Source organism: Ananas comosus, linkage group 14 (assembly GCF_001540865.1).
Source record: "Ananas comosus cultivar F153 linkage group 14, ASM154086v1, whole genome shotgun sequence".
NCBI classification, from domain to species: Eukaryota; Viridiplantae; Streptophyta; class Magnoliopsida; order Poales; family Bromeliaceae; genus Ananas; species Ananas comosus.
Window position 1 is genome coordinate 1,692,162 of NC_033634.1, and position 24,790 is coordinate 1,716,951.

The following is a 24,790-nucleotide window of genomic DNA, read 5'->3' on the forward strand; positions in this document are numbered from 1 at the left end:
CTATAATAATAATATATATATATTATATAAAATATATATATAATAAATATATATACAATTAATATATATGTATATAATAATACATATATTATATATGTATATAATAATTAGCACCTTTCTACAAAACTATCTATAGTACTGGGGAGCCCCGACTATGTGTTAGTTTCAGTTTTCATTCTTCGGCCATTCAAATTAAGATCAACCACCTGTTAAAACACTGATGTAGTGTATTGAAAGTTTTTAAAATAAATTTATATTTTTCACTATTCATTTACTAGAAATACAATTTATGTCAAAATAACGGTTTGTGGGATCCACTATTTAAACTTACATAGGACTTTTAAATCAAGGACAGGAATGTTAGCCTTGAATCTATTATGTTAAATTTTCTATCCAACAATTTGAAGTAAACTTTATACCTTCTACTACGTTTAAACCCCACACTCGTCCATAAATACACCATGAAATTATGACAATTTGAAATTGTTTTACATACAAGTAAAAACTATTCAAAAAATATAAAAACTATTCTCTCAAAAACTTTAAATATTAATCATTTAACGGTCGTGATCCGTTAATTGAACGCCGAAAACTTCGAAAACATGTACCTATAGTACGGGAACTCCCTCAACATAATAGTATAAGTACCGACTCTCTCTTCTCTCTCTCTCTATATTATATATTATATATACTATGTTAGGTCCGCGCCGCTTCCGTAAAATAATATTTTATCAAATTCAAATATTAAATTATACAAATATTAATAAAAATTTTAGTACTTTTAGCAAATTTAAAAAGTTTTCAATTCGTATACCAATCCGAAAAGCCTAATGTAGTTGCAAATATGACTACAGGGATATTTTCATGCCTATATAAATTTATTATATGTACTTATATCAAAATGAAATAAAATCTATAGATGAACATATCAAATCTTGGTGCTTGTTGTTATTAAAAATTAATAGAAAAATATGAAGAAAAAAATAACAATTGGTTAACTACACTAATTTTAAATTGATCATCCTATCTTAATCAAATGAATATACTTAATATTTGATCATATAAATCTACTTTTTCCCATGAAAGAAATTAGTGAATTAGCTACAAAAAAAAAAACACTGAGACCTATGAATGCATACAAAGAAAAAAAGATAGAATAAGGTAATCTAATTGTAAAAAGCCAAGATCAAGAAACAATTATTATTGACCAAAAAAACTACACACAATGTTTCACTCTACTTCTAGGCCAATATTATATGCCTATATTGTTAAATTTATAACTGCTATCTATGAAATATAGAAAAGACAATAGAAAAGGTATAAATGATGATTAAATTTTCATGTAATTCCATTAGAATGAAACTGCCAAACTTAAAAAAAATACTATATATAAACTTATAAAGACCACCCTTAGAACAAAAAAAAAACTTGGTCAAATAAAATGTGATTAATTTATAAATTAATTTTTAACATAGAGAATAAATTACTGTGATATAACAATCATGCGAAGCCCCATAAAAATATTATATATCATGACCAAATTGATTAATTATAGTATTAATTATATATTAAAACTATAGATATGTATCTCAGTGAACTAATATCTACTAATCATGAAACCAAAAAAGATTATGACCTCGTTGAAGATTTATATATTAATATATATTTACAAACTATTATGTATTGATTATACTTGTATAGCATATTAATCAATAAATTTCTCATCTTCTTGGCGTCAAGAGGATGTAATATAACTTCCCACCCTCCGCAAACATTAATTCGCCTATATAGTTATAGATATACTATATTATATATAGAATGAAGCTAGAATTACTCTCGAAGTAACGGCACTAGCATTTCATATCAATGTTTCTTGATAAGACTTTCCGAAGTTTACCATCGGCCCGGAAAATATCAAATCTCCACCAATAATAATAGCAACCCTCCTGATTGAAAAATTATATTATAAAAATTAGACTAATTTTCATTGCACTCCTTGTAAATAATCCAATTATAAATGAAACAATATTATTGACCAAAAACCTAACAAATTTTTCACTCTACTCTAGCCAATATTTATAGTGTGCTTATAATTGTAAATTTTTATAACTGTTATCTATGAAAAAGAAAAGACAATATAGAAAAGAGTAAATGATGAATTTAATTTTCTTATTTAATTTCCATTAGATGAACTGCCAAACTAAAAAAAATATTATTGATAACTTTATTTAAAGATTCCACCCTTAGAAAAAAAAAACGGTCAAATTAAATGTGCATTAATTTAGAAATTTTTATTTGTTTAAAGTAGAGAATGAAGTTAATTACTTTCGATTATTAATCATGGAAGCCAAAAAGATTATTATATATATGACAATATTGGATTAATTATATGTATTAATTATATATTAAACTATAGTTATTATTGTGATTCATGAAGCTAATTACTTCCGGTTACTAATCATGGAAGCCAAAAAGATTATTGACAATATTGGGTTAATTATATATATTAATTATATATTAAACTATAGTTATTATTGTGATTATATATTTATATCAGTTATTAATCATTAAATTTCTCATTTTGTTCTTTCAAGGAGGGAATGTAAGATAACTTGCCACGTGGCAAGAATTATTCTGGCTTCATATAGTTTTATAGATATATATATATATATAGAGTTGAGCTAGAATACTCTCGATAGTAAACGGAGCATTTTACTATCGAGTTGTTTTCGATGATAGAGCTTCCAAATTGACGATCGGCTCCGTTAAATATGATCTAATCTCCACAATAATATATAGCACCCTGATTGTAAAAATATATGATATAAAAATTAGGATTAATTTCATGCAGCTCCTTGTAAATAATGAATTATAAATTATCCACGCAAAGTTCAATTTTCATACATTGTTTTTGTAAAAATTCTAATATTTTCAAATATATTTCTGCCGTTAGAATCCGTTAGAAAACTTTAATTAACTATAAATTAAATACTTAACTCTAATTAATTATAAAAGAACTTGACATTTTTGCTCCTCTTATATTATACTATTGTAGCTTTTGAAGGGACGTACATATTTGTGCCGACAAAATTAACATTTCACTTAAAATATAAATAGTTCTATAATGGTAACAAATCAGAAAAATATATTTGAAAATATTAGAACTTTTATAGGAACATTATATAAAAATTGAACTTTAAAGAAATATATTTGTAATTTGCTATATTTGCAGAGACCTGTATGTATTTAATCCTAAAAATTATACGGTAACAACAACCAAAACAAAATAGTTTGCATCAATAGACTTTGCTTTTTTGTCGCATTATGTGAATCTAATGATCAGCGTTGGCACATATGTCACGCAATCCTGTTTTGATAAGTCGTATTCCAAAGTTGTGCTTAAAATAATTAAGACTTATTGTAGACCTTCATGTGACTACACTCCATTTAAATGGAGATAAAAGGAGGGGGGAAAAAAAAAAAAAGTCCGAGGGAAAATCATTCTCTCTCTCCCTCGTTTGAATTGAAAATTCTCTACATCGGGGGCCTTTGATTTCCTGAAAGATATATAACCCAAAATAATTTTCTTTAGTTAAAAAAATTAGTATTTTTTATTTTCTGCTTTTTATTGGAAGAAACAAAAATGGTGAAAAAAGATGTTTTTCTTAAAAAACTATTTTCCAGATAAATAATTTTTTCACACTTTTTCGAGGGATCAAACAGCCCTAAACAAACACCCGAGGACATAAAACTTTGCTTTTTTTTTTTGCGGATTTTTGTTATTAGTCTTTATTCTAATAACATAGTGTTTAAAAAGAATATTTATGTATTATATTACATATTTACGCGCCAGAGAATTGGGATGCAACAAGGGGAAAAAATAATAAGTTTATATAATTTCTTAAAAAATTCATATATAGTAGTGTATTAATTTTCGACATGTTATACTCGAAGGAAAAAATTAATTAAGTTTGTTCCCGGGGATAAGAAAAATAGCGTTTGGATAGATAATATGGAATAAGAAAAATATTAGATAGTTTTGTATAAAAAATGGAGATGTTGGTGGGGATAACCGAGAACTACTATTCTCGGCTAAAAAATTAGTGTTTGGGTATAAAGGGGGGGATAAGGGCCTATTCCTATCCCTATTCCCTAACCAAACGGCTAGGAGAATTGGTGTTTACGCTTGCCCCCCTCACAATTTTAAATATTTGATCCTGTTCATTGGATGTAGATGCAAAACCGAGGGATATCTATGCATAAAGACCCCTGAAAAGGGCGTTTCCACAAATAAACAGCATTACAGGAGGGTATATGCAAATATCCACTTTGCAGTTTGCAGGGGTAGTTATGTAATNTAGTGTATTAATTTTCGACATGTTATACTCGAAGGAAAAAATTAATTAAGTTTGCTTAATTGTCACTCACCCAGAATTTGGAGTAAGGTTGACTTATGTATGGTATCGTTTGGTTGGGGTATAAGTAATAACTAGCTATTACAGAGATATGTATAATTATGGGGATAAAAAAAAAGTGTTTAGATGAAAATTAGGTTGTTCCCGGGGATAAGAAAAATAGCGTTTGGATAGATAATATGGAATAAGAAAAATATTAGATAGTTTTATATAGAAAATGGAGATGTTGGTGGGGATAGTTATAATCGGTTATTATAGATAATCGAGAACTGTTGTTCTCAGATAAAAAATTAGTGTTTGGGTATAAATGGGAGGATAAGAATCTATCCCTATTCCTATCCCCTAATCAAACACTGCAGGTATTGTTCAAATTATTGTTTATTTATATATAAAATACATAATTAAATTTCAACAAGCTTGAAGCAGCTATGCGATGACTTGTTCAAAAATCTATTATGATCGGCACCCTCACTAACCTTAAAGTATATATAAATGTTAAAAATGTCGTTTTCGTACATCTTTCATTATGATTTACCTAATTCACCCTTAAGCTAACATGTGGTTGGAATTAGCTACTCGCTCACCTTTATCATTCCTCCCTAAAACGTGGACGGCGACTTATTCTCGCTAACAATTTAGTCAATTTCTTTACCATATTCCTGGCCTTCGGCAACTCTCAAAAATCAAGAATTTCTGTAAAGTATTTTAAGAATATAATAATAAAGAGTAGTGTAAAAATCATTGATAATATTTTTTAGGGAAACTTCAAATATCCTTCTGTGGTTTCACACTTTTTCACTTTAGTACCCCATGGTTTAAAGTATATCGAGCTAGTACCATATGGTTTAAAGTGTACCAAGTTAGTACCCTATAGTTTCGCACTTTCTAACTTTCGTACCATGTGGTTTCAAGTGTATCAAGTTAGTATCTTGTGGTTTTACATTTTCTTACTTTAGTACCATGTGGTTTCAAGTGTATCAAGTTAGTATCCTGTGGTTTCATTTTTGTATAAAGTTAGTACTCTGTGGTTTCAATTTTCTCTTTAAGGTACTAACTTGATATACTTGAAACCACAAGATACTAAAGTGAGAAAGTGCGAAACCATAGAGTACTAACTTAATACATTTTAAATCACAAGGTACTAATGTGAAAAAGTGCGAAACCACAATGGAATATTTGAAGTTTTCCCTATTTTTTACTAGGACAATTAGATTAGCTTTTAGTTTGTATTTGGAAATTAGCAAATGCAAGAGTGTTAAAACCTTTTTATAATTTTTTTTTTTTTTTTCAGTTTAGTATTGCTACAACTACAAATAACTACTCTATATATATAGGCTGCATTTGGTTGGAGGGATATTTCAGAACAAGACTGAATATTCCTCTTTATCCCTCCAAACACAATGTAAAATAGAACATCCCCCTTGTTCTGGGCTTAACGAGTTATTTCCGAATAACCCGTTAAACCCAGTTCTTCTTTACATGGAGAACAAATTAGAACAAAAAATTTTGTCTTTTTTTTTTTTAATTATGTCCTTTCATTCTCTTTATACTTTATTTTAATTAATTTCAAATAAATCAAATGAATGCTCAAATTTTATGCTACTAAATTAATATTTCTATGATGATTTGTAAACATACCAAATTTGTGAAATAATATGCTCTTCTATATTTAAAATTATATATTTATATTTAATTTTAATTAGTTTTAAACAGAAAATTGAAAGTATATTTTTACTGCTATATTATTATACTATTATATATTAATTCTATTTCTATTTTCATATATTAAATTATATTTTATTATTATATTCAAGAGCATAATTGTCATTTTATTTAATTTTTATTAATTCAATACCTTATTTCAATATAAACATTCAAAAAACAATATAGAAATATGCTAGAAATAAACAAATAAACATCCAAATATAATTTAGAACTTATTTTAATTTATTTTAAAATATTTTTTGTTCTTAAGAACAATAAAAATTATTCTCAAAAAATTTAGTTCTCTAATTAAACATAGCGTATGGTTCGAAAAATGTTGCTTGTCAAAAGTGCTGCCTAATGCAATTAATAGTGTATTAATTTTCGACATGTTATACTCGAAGGAAAAAATTAATTAAGTTTGCTTAGTTGTCACTCACCCAGAATTTGGAGTAAGGTTGACTTATATTTGGTACCGTTTGGTTCGGGTATAAATAAGAACTAGCTATTACAGGGATAGGTACAAATATGGGGATAAGAAAAAAAGTATTTGAATAAAAATTAGGTTGTTTCTGGGGATAAGAAAAATAACGTTTGGATAGATAATATGGAATAAGAAAACTATTAGATAGTTTTATACAGAAAATGAAAGTGTTGGTGGGAATAGTTATAACCGGTTATTATAGATAACCGAGAGCTGCTGTTCTCGGATAAAAATTAGTGTTTGGATATAAATGGGGGATAAGGGACTATCCCTATTCCTATCTCCTAACCAAACACTGCAAGTATTGTCCAAATTATTGTTTATTTATATATGAAATACATAATTAAATTTCAACAAGCTTGAAGCAGCTATAGGATGACTTGTTCAAAAATCTATTATGATTGGCACCCCACTAGTCTTAAAGTATATATAAATATAAATGTTAAAAATGTCGTTTTCTTACATCTTTCATTATGATTTGCCTAATTCACAATTAAGCTAATATGTGATTGGAATTAGCTACTCGCTCACCTTTATCATTCCTCCCTAAAACGTGGACGGCGACTTATTCTCGCTAAAAATTTAGTCAATTTCTTTACCATATTCCCGGCCTTTGGCAACTCTCAAAAGTCAAGAATTTCTGTAAAGTATTTTAAGAATATAATAATAAAGAGTAGTGTAAAAATCATTGATAATATTTTTTAGGGAAACTTCAAATATCCCCCTGTGGTTTCACACTTTTTTATTTTAGTACCTGTAGTTTAAAGTGTATCAAGCTAGTACCATGTGGTTTAAAGTGTATCAAGTTAGTACCCTATAGTTTCGCACTTTCTAACTTTAGTACCATGTGATTTCAAGTGTATTAAGTTAGTACCTTATGGTTTCGCACTTTCTCACTTTAGTACCCTGTGGTTTCAAGTGTATCAAGTTAGTACCCTGTGGTTTTAGTTTTGTATAAAATTAGTACTCTGTGGTTTCAATTTTCTCTTTAGAGTACTAACTTGATACACTTGAAACCACAGGGTACTAAAGTGAGAAAGTGCGAAACCATAGAATACTAACTTAATACATTTTAAATCACAGAGTACTAATATGAAAAAGTGCGAAACCAAAATGGGATATTTGAAGTTTCCCCTATTTTTACTAGGACAATTAGATTAGCTTTTAGTTCGTATTTGGAAATTAGCAAATGCAAGAGTGTTAAAACCTTTTTATTTATTTTTTTTTTTTAGAACAAGGCTGGATATTCGCCTTTATTCCTCCAAACACAATGTAAAATGGAACATCCCCCTTGTTCTGGGCTTAACGAGTTATTTCTGAATAACCCGTTGAGCCCAGTTTCCCTCCCTTTACATGGAGAACAAATTAGAACAAAAAATTTTGTCTTTTTTTTTTTTTAATTATGTCCTTTCATTCTCTTTATACTTTATTTTAATTAATTTCAAATAAATCAAATGAATGCTCAAATTTTATGCTACTAAATTAATATTTCTAAGATGATTTGTAAACATACCAAATTTGTGAAATAATATGCTCTTCTATATTTAAAATTATATATTTATATTTAATTTTAATTAGTTTTAAACATAAAATTGGAAGTATATTTTTACTGCTATATTATTATACTATTATATATTAATTCTATTTCTATTTTCATATAGTAAATTATATTTTATTTTTATATTCAAGAGCATAATTGTCATTTTATTTAATTTTTATTAATTCAATACCATATTTCAATATAAACATTCAAAAAACAATATAGGAATATGCTAGAAATAAACAAATAAACATCCAAATATAATTTAGAACTTATTTTAGTTTATTTTAAAATATCTTCTGTTCTTAAGAATAATAAAAATTATTCTTAAACAATTTAGTTCTCTAATCAAACATAGCGCATAGTTCCAAAAATGTTGCTCGTCAAAAGTGCTGCGTAATGCAATTAATAGAATCAGTCCTGGTCGCGTATATTTATATCACGGACCTGGTGCGCCACATCATTCTTGAACAACACAAATTGTTCGCCGGTGAGGAATTCTACACCATCACATTTGCACTACATCATCAATAACAAATCAATTATTTTTTTTTTTTCAAAAAAAACTACATACAATAAAAATATTTTTTTATGATTAAAGAAATTTTTTGATTGATTTGTTACGTTACGTCACCAATATACTCGTTGCATTCTAGAATTTTTCGTTTGCCGGTCATCTCAATTCCCTTTTTTTTTAAATCCGCAAAAAAGAAAAAAAAAAGTATTTTATTTATATATTAGTGAGAGAGATGGGGTTGATTTGACGATCCACTTGTGACGTGGTGAACCGGGTCCAGGTCTCCTGTCGTGTCGGCAATTACAGAAAACGTCCAGTGGACCATACGGGAGATGCCACGTGTCAATGTTCCTCAACACGCTTCTCCGTGGTCAACATATTTCGTGGTAGGTTGGACCTAAACTATCCGCTGAGGGTGCGATTGTTTCCACCAGAATAAATTAAGAGCAGTGAAATGATTTTTAATATTGTGTGGTTTACCATAAATTTATTTTAGTAAAAACTTAAGTTTTTCAAAATATTATAATTAGTTTCATCGACTATTCAAGTTAAAAGCTAAAATTAATTAATAAAAAAACATTTAATAATAAAGAATTTTAATTTTTATATCTTAAAAATAAATAGCGAAAAAAAATAAATTTTATCTGTACTTTAATTCATCTAAAAATCTATATTGAGTCTTAGGATCTTTACACCTACCGAATCCTATGGCTACATCCTCATCCGTATGATCTCTACACCAACCAAATCCTACGGCTAGGAACCCGAACCGCTCGCGAGGCTTCGCAACTCCTCGAACTGGACCGTAAACCCAACCGCAAACCGGGTGACGCCTCCATGACGTCACGTCAACCGCTGTTGAACCGGACCACCGGTTCGGGTCCGGAGTAGGTGAGAACCGGAAAAGTGTCCGAACCGCACCGAACCGCACCTTTGAGTGCGCGCGTGTAAAGAGACTCGGTCTGTGCACACGTGGCGCGTTATTATTGGTTCTATTCGTCGAGGGTCAAATTTTCCACCCTCCCCCACCAAATTCATCCTCGCTCCCCTCTCACCAACCCCATAAAATTTTCCGAATTCCAAATTTACCCCGAAGAATTTGAAATTACCATAGGAGTCCCCTCCACCAACTGTCCAACCCCTCACCCGTATATTACCTTCCTTCCTCCCACATTTCGTTCCCTCAGGGAGAGGAGAGAAACTTAGACACACACACGCACACGCACAGAGAGAGAGAAAGGGAGCTGAGAAGTGAGAGGAAACCCTAACCTCATCGATCGATCTCCTCTCCTCATCCTCCTCCACCGCCGCCTCCGCCGCCGCCGCCGAGGTCCGCCGGGATGGGGTCGGTCCAGACGCCGTCGGAGGAGACGATCTTCCGATCGAAGCTCCCGGACATCGCGATCTCGAGCCACCTCCCCCTCCACGACTACTGCTTCGAGCACATCGCGGAGTTCGCGGATCGCCCCTGCCTCATCGACGGCGCCACGGGGGCGATCCACACCTACGCCGAGGTCGACCGCACCTCGCGCCGCGCCGCCGCGGGGCTCCGGCGCCTTGGCGTGCGCCAGGGCGACGTGATCATGAACCTCCTCCGCAACTCCCCCGAGTTCGTCTACGCCTTCCTCGGCGCGTCGCTGCTCGGCGCCGTCGCCACCACCGCCAACCCCTTCTACACCCCCGCCGAGATCCACAAGCAGGCCACGGCCGCGGGCGCGCGGCTGATCGTGACCGAGGCGTGCGCGGTCGAGAAGGTCCGCGAATTCGCCGCCGAGCGCGGGATCACGGTCGTCACGATCGACGTCCGATCCGAGGGTTTCGTCCACTTCTCCGACCTCCTAGCCGACTCCGACGAATCCGAGCTCCCGGAGGTGGAGATCCACCCCGACGATGTGGTGGCGCTCCCCTACTCCTCGGGCACTACGGGGCTCCCCAAGGGGGTGATGCTCACGCACCGGAGCCTCGCCACGAGCGTGGCCCAGCAGGTGGACGGGGAAAACCCCAATCTCTACTTCCACAAGGACGACGTGATCCTCTGCGTGCTCCCGCTCTTCCACATCTACTCCCTAAACTCGGTGCTCCTCTGCGGCCTACGCGTCGGAGCGGCGATACTGATCATGAAGAAGTTCGACATGGTGGCGATGATGGAGCTGGTGCAGAGGTTCCGGGTGACGATCGCGCCGTTCGTGCCGCCGATCGTCGTAGAGATCGCGAAGAGCCCCCTCGTCGATGCCTACGACCTGTCCTCGATCCGGATCGTCATGTCCGGCGCCGCCCCCATGGGGAAAGACATCCAGGACGCCTTCCGGGCCAAGATCCCCAATGCCTTCCTCGGCCAGGTAATTAATTTAATTTTCTTAAAAAACAAGATTAGCAATATTGGTTAATCAGTTCCTTTAGCTAGCTAATTCCAATACCGTAACTACTGCAGCTACCTTTTGCGTAATTAGATCCTAAGCTTTCATTTTCTTAAACTCCTTATGATCATATTGCAAGTCATAACTTCCATTGCATTATTACGTATCAAAGTTCAGAGACGTAAACATTAAAAAAAGATCAGCGTAGGATGCGAATTACGCTTCTTTTCCCATTTAATTAAATTTTGGGCTTTTTTTTGTTTTTTTTTTGCGACTTGGAAACTGTGGCGAAATTGAAGTAGGAAGAGTCGTGGACCTCGTGGTCCTCTGCGTAGTAGATGATAGCTTCCGATCCTGGGGCCTGTAGTCGCTGTGCGGTTGTTTTCTCTACTAGTGTACCGAAGAGTCTGGTAGGCGTACATATGGTACCGTAGAAAATTCGGCTGCGAATATGGGGAAGCGGAATTTCTTCTTCTTCTTTTTTTTTTGGTTTTTATGAAATCGATTTTTTTCGCCTTCATGTTCTTTTTTTTTAATTTTTTTTCATGCTCGAACGCGCTCGGGCATGTTGACCTTTCTTGGTCAACTGATTAGAAGGGGCAGAAGAATACAGTGCATACGAGTGCGGTAACTTAATGGCCCGCTTGTTTTTTCAGTTGAGAAATTATTGGGTGGAACTGGTACACCAAATCAGTCAAATTGGCCCAATATTTTTGTTTCTTCTCGAAAATTTAAAATTCTAAATTTAAGTTTATAAGATATGATTTACAACCTTTAAGTAGTTTAGAAATAAAAAAAATTATAAATCATTTTAAAATTTCTTTTACCTAAACATCCAGTAGCCTCTGAAAAATAAAGGAGTCAAAATGAGTTCAGTAAACTGGTTCACCGTGGACCAGGTCCAGGTAATGTTTTCTCCTTCTAGTTACAGTGGGAGTAGGCCAAGCCTCTATCCTCTGTTCAAAAAGCGAAAAGCTGCAATATTTACTTGAGCAATTAGGTTCTGATAAAGGATGCATTTTTAACACTTTTTTATCACAAACATCTCACATCTCAAAAAGAGAAACTGTTCCCACAAATGACATTAATTCCGCCAATTCTTTTTTATTTCTAAATTTGCCTCATATATATATATATATATATAATCTAAATTCTAAAACATGACCGCGAACATATTACCGTCGACAGGGCTATGGTATGACTGAGGCAGGGCCGGTGCTATCGATGTGCCTGGCATTTGCGAAGGAGCCATTCGCGGTGAAGTCGGGCTCGTGCGGGACTGTCGTGAGGAACGCTGAGCTGAAGATCGTCGATCCAGACACCGGTGCGTCCCTTGGCCGCAACAAGCCTGGTGAGATCTGCATCAGGGGAGAGCAGATCATGAAAGGTAATTGACTTTAAAACTCCTCCCTTCTATTTCATTAATTTTCAGGAAAAACTTCAAAAACCCCCCATATGATTTCATTTTTCTAATTTTAGTACCCTGTGATTTAAAGTGTATCAAGTTAGTACCATATGGTTTTGCACTTTTTCACTTTAGTACCCAGTGGTTTAAAATATATCAAGTTAGTATCCTGTGATTTCGCACTTTATCACTTTAGTATCATGTGGTTTCGCACTTTATCACTTTACAATTCTGTGATTTAAAAACTACAGGTACTAACTTGATACAAAAATAAAACCACAGAGTACTAACTTGATACACTTTAAACCACAGGGCACTAAAGTGATAAAGTAAGAAACCACATGGTACTAATTTAATACATTGTAAACTACAAAATACTAATATGAAAAAGTGCGAAACTACGGGAGAGGCTTTTGAAGTTTTCCCTAATTTTTAAGGTCATTTGTAGTTGCAATTAAATAGATTGCGTTTATATTTAGTTTACTCCTCGAAAATCGTTACAGTATTAGTTATAATGGTTGGGATCTTATCATCTGTCACCCACCCACAAGGAGTCGGTTGACATCAGTTGTTTTAGCTGCACTGATTGACTTTAGGACAGTCGGACCGGGTCAGATCAGATCTGATCTCAATTTATTTTTTTTTTTAAAAAAAACCAAAAAATTGAAAAATTTGAGAAGCGATACAAGCTTAAGAAACGGAAGGAATCGCCATCAAAAGATCGCCGAGGAAGCTCCGACGCNAAAAAAAAAAAAAAAAAAAAAACATTTTCATATGAAATGCCCCTCATTTTGCACTGTGGACCAAGATTCAAAATTGGAACGCACATGTAAGAGATTTATGTTTATGTACCAGATCCTGTATACCAAAGATAACGGAAAATTATAAACGATAATCTTCTATTAAATTCATGCCGGAGAGTAATTGATTATGATGATCGGCCAGAGTCATGCTGTACATCTCCAAATTGGGAGCACCCGCTCCGTGCTCTGCATTTGACGAGCACATAGATCATGGGCCCACGCATTGGCCGATGGATGGGGCTCTTATGCAAAAATGCTCGGAATTAAGAGCATTTATTATTAGGTGCTGTGAACTTGGAAGGAAAAAAAATAGAAGCTTTTTTCTTTCCATAAATAAACCTTCCGTTGTCCAGAGTCTGAGACATGTCAGGAAACCCCGTTAATTAGATCCTTTTCAACCTACAGCAACAGTTTTTTCCGCGTAAATGTTGAACCCGCTAACCCGTTAGACTATTCAAACCGGGCGATATATATATATATCTTTAATTAAAAGATTAGCGTAAAAATATGCCTTTACGTAACTCAACACAGCATTAATTACTTCCTAGTTAATCAGTTTTATATAAATAGAGAGAAAATATAGAATTAAACTTCTATATTTTTAAAAGTACCAAATTATTGGTGCTTGTAGATTTTTAGCCATTGGATTAAGAAAAATGCGGTTAGGATAATGTGGGTTCTCTAGGGTTGAGTGGATGGTTGGTTGAATAGTATAATTTAATGGTTGAAAATAATCCGAGAAATAAATTTAATAGTAATAAACTTACAAGCACCAAGTGCTTGGTATTTTTACAAGTACCATAATTGGACTCGAAAATATATATAGTAGATAAAAATTATGAATTTTATACGAACACCAGGAACCCGATTTAATGCGTCGGATTTTGGGCCCAACCATTAGGCCCCTCTATAAGGAGCATTTATGCATATTTATGTATTTTTTAAGTTATGAATATTACAGGACGTGTGTAGAAAAAGTGTATGGACTTGGTAGGTGGCTGCTCCACCAAACCCCTGCTTCTAAGAAAAATTATTTTTTCCCGAGATATTATAAAATTATTTTATCTTATTATTATTTTTTTTATGTCACATGCAAGCATGTTTACACCAAGGAGTCGTTGGACTTCCACCATCCAACACCGACTCCTTATGGACAACAACTAACCCTGCATTAGTTGGCAATTTGGTAGGGAAAATGAAGTCAAATAGCGAAAGCATTACTTAGTTTTAGATTCCATGATCTTTCCCCACCTAACTATCTTGTGTTGGACCACATATACAGTTTAATCCCTGCCTAATTTTCTTTTTATTTTGTACTTTGCATTCCACACATTTTCCTTAGCGTATTCTAATCGTTGCTAATTGGATCGAGCCAAAGCCAAAACATTAGAGGGGGGAGGGGGGGGGGGAGAAAAGTACATACTTTAAATTGATCCGTTGTTGGTCACATCACACGCGTGTTTTAAATTGTGAACATAAATTGATCAACACCTTTATGCTTTTATATTATGTATGCTAACGATCTGTAAAAATAATATTATGAAAAGCTCGTGGTAGTACTTTTTTCTTTTCTTTTTTTCGTTATTCCCGGAGAAAACACTTTAAATTTTACAATATTCTGTGAAAATGCATATGTGAGACAAAAATAAATATATGTAACCAGTAAATTACATTCTTTATAACAATAATAAAATAAATGTATAAGCATAGGATTGTTCCACCCTTTCACATGCCTAATAACAGGAGTAGTTAAATGAGAGCAATTAAAAAAAAAAATATATATATATATATATATATATATATTAAATAAGGTAGTGAGTTGTGAACGTATGCGCCACTACTTCCAGAGTTCACGACAAAATAGCAGGGCACCCCCGATCCTCTATCTTGCGCAGCCGATTGGGCGCGGATCCCATACAACCTGAGTTGTTGCAACTTCGTACAATTTGAATGTACGGAAATCCAACCAATAAAAAGCCGCCACGTGTATGATTGTATGAAATTTATACATCCGGGAGTTTGGTAGGTCTACTTTTCTCTTTCCAAAATTAACCCTCACCGAGCTCTCACAGAGTTCGGATTGATGAGTTTGGCTTAGTCTTCTTATAAATGATACGAAGTTTGATTATTTTGTTGATCACCACTGCTTTAGAATCCGTGAAATGTGGGCCTTTCATTTGAATTGACATAAATATAATTACTATATATATAATATATATTTATAAAGCGAATAGGATTTTAAATGTGTCAATTTTTTTTTTCAGAAATATTTTTTTATGTTAATAAATCAACCTTGACTTTTTATTTGTTATACAAATGAGATGATTGATTATAAAGTTTTTAAGTTTAATTTATTTTTCAATGCAAAGCATGCGTTGCACGCCCACTTTTACTGCTATATATATATATATATAAACACACACACACATAAAAGATAATATTATATGTACATCTATAATCTATAATTATAGATTTATATCCTATTCTAACCTCTCAATGGGTAAGATTTGCTCATCTTATTAATTATTTTTTTAATATTAAAAATCTTAAAAATATTAGTATATATTGAAATTATAAAGGTCCAAAATTTTTCATACATTAATTAGTATCACGTGTGGAAACTATAAAGGATTTCTCTTTCATTTTCAATTGTGTTTGAGTGCATCGTTTGGTCCACAAATTTTATTTAGGGGACAAAACAGATGCATCCTTTAATTTTGGCCACCCAGCAAACATTAATTTCCACAAATAACGAAACAGAGCTGCTGACGTGGCCTTCTCCCATGCGTCGTATATGATGTTCTATGCGGCACAATGTCGCTATTAGAGGGTGTAGTTCCTATTATGCGTACAATTTTTGGTGTAGCTTGCTAGTTGATAACTATAAGAGTGCCTGCGTTCCATGTGCGTCATACAACAGCGACCCTACAAAATTAGCTTCTAGGGTTTTCGCTCCTTTCATTGACACTCGCAAAATTATCGAAACTAAAATTTTAGGATTAATTATTTTGGATTTGATGAATTAGTAGGTTTTTTTTTTTTTTTTTTTTTTTTTTTTGAGAGGTAGGTAGCACACTGTTTATTTTATTTAGAAATAAACTTAACTGAAAATGTGAATCAAATAGAATTCGAACTTGGAACCTCGGGTACCAACCATCAAACCTTTTGCCACTTGTTTTAGGGACAGTAGGTTCTAAGTTAGGTGATATTTTGTTGAGTACAATATATAAAAATAATATCTTTGACTGTTTAAGTTTTTAGAGAAAAATAATTATCTTTGTTTTAGCTAGTTATTTTAATATGAAAATGGTAAATAATATTGAGAATTAGTTTGGTATTGGCCAACGTAGTTTACGTAATCAACTTGAATTGAAACGAAATGACTATGATTGGACTGGGCCAAGAGAGGGTAGTTGGGTCTGAGTTGAGTCTAGGGTTGGCCTAAATTGAATCAATTTACTTGGCTATATTGTCACATCAAGCCCAATCAGATCACTCGATCGTCGACTCTAGTGCAACTGACAAAAAATTTAATAGTTAGTATCAACGTTTCAAATTCAAAATTTCAGTTAAATTTATTTTTTTTAACATAATAAACGAAGCGGACAATATATTATCTTTCTTTTAAAAAACTTGGTTGGGTTTGGATTGGACATGGGAACTTCTTCTGCTTTACTAATATCTGGTTGACTTGTTTACTATTGGTTGGGGCACATGACATAGTCTGAGAATCTAACATAAGTGTTACAATTTTTAAAAACATTTCAGGCTATCTCAATGACCCTGAGGCCACAAAGAACACCATAGACAAGGAAGGATGGCTCCACACTGGAGACATCGGTTTCGTTGACGACGATGATGAGATCTTCATCGTCGACAGGCTTAAGGAGATAATCAAGTACAAAGGGTTCCAAGTTCCGCCGGCCGAGCTCGAAGCCCTGCTCATTACACACCCGAGCATCGCCGACGCCGCGGTTGTTCCGTAAGTATTCGAACTTCCTACACCCACTCCGTGAGCGGTATACTCTATCAGATTGATTTGATGGAAAAGATGATATACGCGCGCTATTTTATGGGTTTAAATCTCTATCAATTACCTATTCTGTATTCGATATTCCTATTTATATCGTATGCTTTTGTACTAATATTTTATTTGTTTCCGCAGTATGAAAGATGAACTTGCTGGGGAAGTTCCTGTTGCATTCGTTGTCCGGACCAAGGATTCCGAAATTACGGAGGATGAGATCAAAAAATACGTCTCGCAGCAGGTACATAAAATTCCAAGCTTTATGTCCTTTTCTGATGTCTTTTGCTTTGTTTCCTTTGTATTGAAAAAGTCGCATTATGATCCCTTTTTTTTCCATTTGGTTGCAAAAACATTTGCATCACAAAATTGGGTTTGGATATCATGCCAAAAGAGTCACTAACAGCAGAAAAGGACAGTTAACCTAATAAACGTGATTGGGGATTGTGGAAGGTGAAATTTTAGGTGAAATTTTAAGTTTGGTAGGATTAAGAAATTCGAAAATGACCTCGAAGCTAATAAGCTTTGAAAACACCATGAAAAGATAACTCTATAGCATTAAAAAAAGAGATAGTTAATCTTTTTTAAAAAAATTTAAAGGATTAAAATTTATAACGGGATAAGGATTTTGGTGACGTATTTTGATACAAGTTAATAAACTAATTGTATTGCCCATTAAATTGTGCCAAATAGAGAAAAATGAATACTAATTGAAATTTGACTCAAAAACACCTTAAATCAATTCGTAATTGAAATCGAAATAAGATCATTAGGACCAGACATATTCTCCTATAATCTAGATCCGAATGAAACTTGGTCTTTGATCCATCACTGCAAAACATTCTTTCCTTAATTTACCTAGTTTGTTGATTATCACTGGATTAATTTCCTTGCGTAAAGAGCAAATTAGTATTCATCTCCGGGATTAGCCTTATATTTAATCTGCTAGTATAGTGTGATTTGAATCAAATTTCCGTAAAATTGTTGAATTATTTACTTACAAAAACTCCTCTCTCTCTCTGCAGGTGATCTTCTACAAGAGAATTGGCAAGGTGTTCTTCACCGACGCCATTCCGAAGGCGCCGTCGGGCAAAATCCTGAGGAAAGATCTGAGAGCCAAGTTGGCAGCTTAAGTTATGCTATTGTTGGTGAATACATTGTCTCCGCAAATTGGCGCACCACCGACTGATCTCAACGGTTTCGCTCTTCGTCTCTGATCCTCTCCGCTGAAGCGAAAAGAACAAGAGAAAAAAAAAGAACGAACTTGTAAGATTATTGTTAAAATAACCTTATATAGAAGAGTTTGGAGTTAATTCTTTCAGACATTGGCTTTTTAAGCGGTCAAAATTAGGGGCAATTCGTTCTCCTAATCGAGCTGCTGCGAACGATGTTTATTCTTCGTTGGTTGTGTTTGTAATGTTCATATAGATTGATGCTCATGATTCTGTGGCATGTCAATGTGGTAATAGTGGACACTCCAAATATTTATCGATAATTTCGCAAATAATCCATTTCACTGTGTAACTTATTCGCGATATTTGAAACTGTTATTAATTTCTATATATTAACTTAGGCACATCAGATTCTGATGTGCCTAAAAATAGAAAATCAGGCTAAGTTAAAGGATAATTGTCTACGACAGTGAAAAAGAAACACAGGAGAAGGACAAGAAGGCCATTTAACAATTGTGGACCATTTTGCCACCACATTATAGTGGAGAACATTAGCAGCAGCCTATCACACACGTACCTAACATAGAGATATATAACCGACCGTTCCTAAAACAAGTAGCAAAAGGTTTGATGGTTGGTATCCGAGATCCAAGTTCGAATCCTAATTTATTCATATTTTTAGCTAAATTTATTTCTAAATAAAATAAAACGAAGCGGATAGTATGGTATCTATCTCTCAAAAAAAAAAATATAGAAAAATATAACATCATTTGTGGCAATTTGGTGGCCTATTTGGTTAGAACGAAATAATATAATTTTTAGAAATAAAAATAAGAATCTCCATTCTCCAACAGGGCATCCGACACTTGATGGGGTTTTGGGTTAAATAATGTAGATAGTAGTTGTCGCTGCTGTTGCTTTTTTATTTTTTATTTTTTAATTAGAAGCCTTGTTCTTTTAACTATGATAGCTGAGTTTATTTTCCTTCGAACTACCTTTCTCAATAATAATAATAATAATAATAATAATAGTAACAATAATAATAAAAAAATGTTCGTTCAACAACCTCACATTCCCAGCTACATGTTAGTGAGTTGAGTTTGGTGGCAAATTAAGTTGAGCAAATACTCGATTATGCTTACTCAAAACAATCTCTTTCATAGTAATGCTTTCTTTTTCTTTCTTTTTTTCTTTGTTTTTTTTCTTTTTTTTTTTTGTTCATAGTAATGCTTTCGATTCTTAGCCCAGTTAATAGAGTACACATCTAACTTGAAGCTGATAATAGAGTTGGGAGTCCCTAGTCAAAATTCCTTGAGCTCAAGGGAGAACACGCCTGTGCCAAGCCATTCTCTTTTGGATTTCAAATTAATGAATCTAAACCATCTCGTGCTTACTAAATGACAAATTAAATCCGAGTCGAGGTGTGCGTTGACCGAGCAACAGTAGCCTGAATTCTCTCACGTTTGGAGCGCATCTTAAATCTTTGGAATCTACCGGATGGTGTTCAAAAACCGACGAATTGACCCAAAATTTAATCAAATCGACAAAATTCGGTTGCATTTTAAATCGACAGATCCAGCCTAGCGATATGCGCAAACTGTAGAAAAACTAAGCTAAAAGTTTTTTCCTGCACGAAAATTTAATTTTAAGGAACATTGATTATGATGTATAGGTTTAATAATATCTTTGGTACAACTGAGCGCCCATGGCCTAATGGATAAGGCGCTTGACTTCTAATCAAGCGATTGTGGGTTCGAGTCCCACTGGGCGTGTTCTTTTTCTCTTTTTTTTTTTTTATTTTTTCACATGCGCAAATCATCATTTTTTTTTTCTTTTTTCCTCCCTATTTTCACGCAAACAAAAAATATTTCGGCGGAAGAAATATAGAGCACACTTCGTATCTGACGAATTTTTTTTTTTCATGCACGCAAAATAAGAGGAAGAATATGCTGTTGCTGAAGACACATTACCGAAACAAGATGATGAAGAAATTATACTACCTGTGCATGAAATAGATGGATTGAGAAAAGAGAGGGATAATGCCGGTTTTAAAAGAACTAGCCTATTGCTGCTTTCACTTCAAATTCAACGCTATGCCATCGAAATCATCAAAAAACCAGTACATTATTCACATAATCCAGAAATACGTAAAGCTTTTAATAGCAAAAATTTTACAATTCATGATCAGAAGCAGTCGGAAACAGCCGGCAGCAATAACGAATGAAATTCGCAACATAACAAAACTATACATCCGTTACAAAAAAGCTACCACAATATGTACGGACAACCGGTGGCTACAAGCTAGTGTCAGATCATATCAGTAAGCGTATGAAAGAAAAGGGAAAAAAAAGAAGAAGAAGAAATTGCTAAACTGATTCCAGAAGAAAGATAGCCCGTATCCTTTTTCCTCCTCCCTCTCTTTTACTACCATCAGAAAAAGAAGAGCAAAAGGAAGAACGTACTCTGAATAGCTGCAATCAAGGGGGGCAGTGGAATATACAAAAGCAGAGTCGATCGATCGATCGATTGATCGATCCTGAGGGGGGCAAGCAAAACAGAGCTCTCCCTCTCTGTATATCTCACATATGCCGCCGAGGAGGCCACGGCGCTCTTCTCCTATGGCTCTTTTCTTTCCTCTCAGCTAGCATCTTCCGTCCCACATACCTGTTTTTCAAAAAAAAAACAGCTGCTCAACGTAAAAGAGAGAAATTTACACTTCGTTTGGAATCAAATTTGACTGAAGTTTAAGTGACTGAAACTCACAAGAATTCAATTCACTTCAATTCAATTCAATTGCAAATATATGAGAGAGAGAGAGAGAGAGAGAGATAGAGAGACCTGCCCATCATCATGAGGGTGGCTTGGGGGTTGGTGCCTGGTGAGATAGCAAAGGTGGAGCCATCCACCACCCTAAGGGCGCCCACGCCGATAACCCGGTAGTCACCATCCACCACTTTCCCAGCCACGCACCCGCCGTGGTAGTGCCATATTGTTGCCACTGTTCTCCGACAGAACTCCTCCATCGCCGCCCTGTCTGACCGGTTCGCCGGCAGAGCCGGCCCCACATACCTGAAATCCCCCCTCCCCCTCCACGGCAGCCACCCGACCACCGACCGAAACTCCTGCATCGACCGGCTTTCGAGAACGTCGCCGACCCGGCGGAGCCCGACGACGCATCGGTCCAAGTCCTCCGGGTTGGAGAAGTAGTTGAAGCGGACAATCGGGTTGTCCCGTGCATCGAGTGATGCGAGACGGAGGGAGCCAACGGAGGCTGGGCCTGGGACCTTCTCCATGAGGGTGGCGACGGTGACGTAGAGAGGAGAGGAAGGGTTGTGAAGGAAGACGGAGCGAGGCGGGGAGAAGAAGGGCACAATGTTCGAGGCAGCCTCCAGGAATGATGCATCGGCCGCGTCTTTGTCCTCGCCGGTGGGGATGCCAACCACCTACATGAAGTACAGCGATCGAAACGACATATTAACATCAAAACAGCAGGTCCTGAATTCAAATATTATCAGGCTCAGACCTCATCTAATCCCCTTCAGTTTGTTACAAGAAGAGTATCGAATAAAGTGATCAAAACATTAGTCTTCTAGGAGCTTAATCTTTTTAGACAAAAATGTTGTTGTTTCACATCACCTGGATAAGGGAATGGTCGAGGGGGATCGAGGGGATGATGGAGATGCCATTGCGGGGGTTGTCGTAGACGTGCTGGCCAACATCGGGGAGGTTAGCAGCGACGGGAATGCCCCAGGAGGAGAGGTAGGGGCGGGGGCCCACGCCACTGAGGAGGAGGAGCTGGGGGCTGCCGAGGGCACCCGCACAAAGGATCACCTCGCCCCCTGGCCGTACCATGGCGTGGTGGTGCCGCCCAAGCCGGTCTCGGTATAGCACCCCGATTGCCGCCGATGATTGCTGGTTCCGCCGACGCGAGCCTAGAAATGGTGATACCACAACAATTAGTATTCCAAAATGAACTTTAGATTGGATTCTATTCTCTAAGGAGAATGCAGGAGGTGAAGATACAATAATTTCCAAATTGTCTAGCTACAGATGCATCATATGAAATTAATAAACAGAAATTTCAAATCTAAAGGGAGACAAATTTTTCAACGAAAGCAAGAGTTGATTACCATCAGCGTTCAATAAACACTTTCTCAAATTTTTTTTTTTTTTTAAAGAACTTGGTGTCCATAATAAATCCAAGACAATGAGGCCAGAAATGTAAGACTAAATAAATTCAAGCAGATGAAGCTAAAACTAAAAGAAAAAAAAATATATGTACTTACTATCCGCATTTTCTAATTTCATGTTCTAAGACCTTCCTTGTACATTGTCGGCACCAGATTAGACCTTACTATCCAAAGAAGCAGATTTATATGGACTCTAACAAAGGAATTATTAATTGGCGAAGTCCTGAATTTTGATTCTTTACCGATTCGCACTTTTGGTTGGGATCATAAGATCTCGAATTTGGACGGAGATAAGAATTTCCAAATGTCTAACTAGAAGTTAGCTGCAGCGGGAGAACAAAACGAGTTCCTAGTTCAACAGATGATCTGAATTTAGAGGAGATAGCAAGTTTTCTACAAAAGCAAGATTTAATTACTATCAGCATCGAACTATAAGACGAAATTCGAGCTAAAATTTACTTACTACCAGAATTTAACGAGGAATAATTCATAGTTCAAGAAGACATTGGAATGGACAGTTTTAATAAGATCATCAAGCTGAAAGAAAGGAACAACATCAAGATAACAAAATGTTACGATCCATATACAGGGGAGGTCGAAGCGAACCGGGAGGGACGGGGTTGAGGAGGACGCGGTCGACGGTGGCGCGGAGGGCGACGCGGATGCGGTCGGGGTTGGCGAAGGCGAGGAGGTCGGCGGCGCTGTGGCGTCGGCCGGAGGAGTCGAAGGTGGTGGCGCCGATCTTGGTCCCGGCGAGGTGGTGCACCGTGAACCCGTTGTACGGCGTGACGTTGGCCTCGAGGAGGCCGTCCCTCACGGCGGATTGCCAGCTCCGGAGCACCGGGCGGAAGGTGATGGCCCTCTCGACCCAGTCGTAGGAGTCGTTGACGAGGGCCATGTCCCAGGAGGGGCCGCGGGGGAGGGAGAACCAGGAGGGGTGGGCGCGGCTGTAAAAGCCGGCGTTGATGGCGCTGCTGCCGCCGAGGACGCGGCCGCGGGCGTTGGGGACGGCGCCGTCCTCGGAGGAGAAGGGGTGGGCGGGGGAGTCGGGGGCGTCGGTGTCGACGAGGGTGGGGAGGAAGCCCTCCGGGGAGGCGAGGGAGGGGAACTCGGAGGGGGCGCCGCCGCGCTCGAGGACGAGGACGCGGCGGCCGCCCTCGGAGAGGGTGGCGGCGAGGGGGCACCCTGCGGTGCCGCCGCCGACGACGATGTAGTCGTAGTCGGACTCCACCGGGAAGGCCCCGGCGTCGAAGGCGAAGGAGGCGTAGCTCGGGGGGCCTGCGAGGGAGATGGGGATCAAGATCGTTAGGCGCAAGAAGAGGATGGGAAGAGGGAGAGAGGGAGGGGAAGGGAGGGGTTTGGTACCTTCGATAGGAGGGGCTTCGCCGCGGGGGAGGAGGAGGAGGAGGAGGAGGAGGAAGAGGGGGGTGGGGACGAAGGTGGAGGGGAAGCGCTTCTTCGCCATTAGGTTTTTAGAGATTGGTGAGGAATCGGGTCGAATTTGTTGAGAGAGAGAGAGCGCGCGCGCTTGGGTTTTGAGTGCAAATGGCGGTAAGTTTAGGAGAGAGAACGAATACGAAGAGAGCGGTTTGTGAAATTATAAGTACCTGGACCTAGTCCACCAATTAATCTGTAAACCGAACCATTGGACTGCAACAAATCTGCGAAATGCACAGTTGCCAATGCATGAGAAACCGTTGTGCATTATGCATTCGCTATTTGTTGTTAATTCCACTTTGTTTTTTCTCTTTTTTCCCAAAAGGTAAACTTTCACTTTTGTGCAAGGATTTAAATGTCGTTTTACAGAACCGTGCCGATAATAACAAAATATTTATTTTTTTTAATAACAAAATATACCAATTATTTATTATATATTTTTATCAAAATTTTAATTTTATTAAAAAAATTAATTTCTAATTTCAAAAATAAAAAATTTTGAATTATACTAATATCTTGCTAGTATAATACAATACAATAAATACAGCCCGTATCGACGAGCACTATAATCCTTACTTTTGTATATTTCTTTTATCAGTTTGAACAATTTTTTCAGTTTAATCGATCTATTAGTTGCTTTCATGGCTACCGGATCCAAGATTTCTAGAGTTCACCTCGTAAAATAGTTGATGAAACCGTAGCAGTATTTTTAACAGATGACACCACATGATATGGTAACTAT

At 36.3% G+C, this 24,790-nt stretch overlaps 2 protein-coding genes and 1 non-coding gene across 3 annotated transcripts; 2 read left to right on the plus strand and 1 right to left on the minus strand.

Moving 5' to 3' along the window:
• LOC109720819 (probable 4-coumarate--CoA ligase 3) lies at positions 9,834–18,773 on the plus strand. Its single transcript, XM_020248151.1, has 5 exons — positions 9,834–10,999; positions 12,206–12,404; positions 16,994–17,207; positions 17,391–17,493; positions 18,275–18,773. The coding sequence occupies exons 1-5, from the start codon at positions 10,001–10,003 to the stop codon at positions 18,380–18,382; spliced, it is 1,623 nt and encodes a 540-aa protein (XP_020103740.1). The 5' UTR covers positions 9,834–10,000; the 3' UTR covers positions 18,383–18,773.
• Positions 20,121–20,193, plus strand: TRNAR-UCU. The gene has a single exon. It is a non-coding gene; the product is annotated as a tRNA-Arg (tRNA).
• On the minus strand, positions 20,611–24,076 carry LOC109719994 ((R)-mandelonitrile lyase-like). Its single transcript, XM_020246853.1, has 5 exons — positions 23,977–24,076; positions 23,218–23,889; positions 22,058–22,353; positions 21,260–21,864; positions 20,611–21,085 (listed from the first exon to the last, which is right to left on the minus strand). Exons 1-5 carry the CDS (start codon positions 24,074–24,076, stop codon positions 21,001–21,003), a joined length of 1,758 nt encoding a protein of 585 aa, XP_020102442.1. The 3' UTR covers positions 20,611–21,000.

What these genes read in the sequence shown, in the direction of transcription:
- LOC109720819 (XM_020248151.1), top strand. Translation starts at nt 10,001, where the DNA reads ATGGGGTCGGTCCAGACGCCGTCGGAGGAGACGATCTTCCGATCGAAG. An exon ending in CCAATGCCTTCCTCGGCCAG is followed by an intron (nt 11,000 to 12,205) that starts GTAATTAATTTA and finishes TACCGTCGACAG; the next exon opens with GGCTATGGTATGACTGAGGC. An exon ending in AAAAATACGTCTCGCAGCAG is followed by an intron (nt 17,494 to 18,274) that starts GTACATAAAATT and finishes CTCTCTCTGCAG; the next exon opens with GTGATCTTCTACAAGAGAAT.
- LOC109719994 (XM_020246853.1), bottom strand. Translation starts at nt 24,076, where the DNA reads ATGGCGAAGAAGCGCTTCCCCTCCACCTTCGTCCCCACCCCCCTCTTC. An exon ending in TCGACCATTCCCTTATCCAG is followed by an intron (nt 21,865 to 22,057) that starts GTGATGTGAAAC and finishes TACTTCATGTAG; the next exon opens with GTGGTTGGCATCCCCACCGG. An exon ending in ACCCTCATGATGATGGGCAG is followed by an intron (nt 21,086 to 21,259) that starts GTCTCTCTATCT and finishes TTTGAAAAACAG; the next exon opens with GTATGTGGGACGGAAGATGC.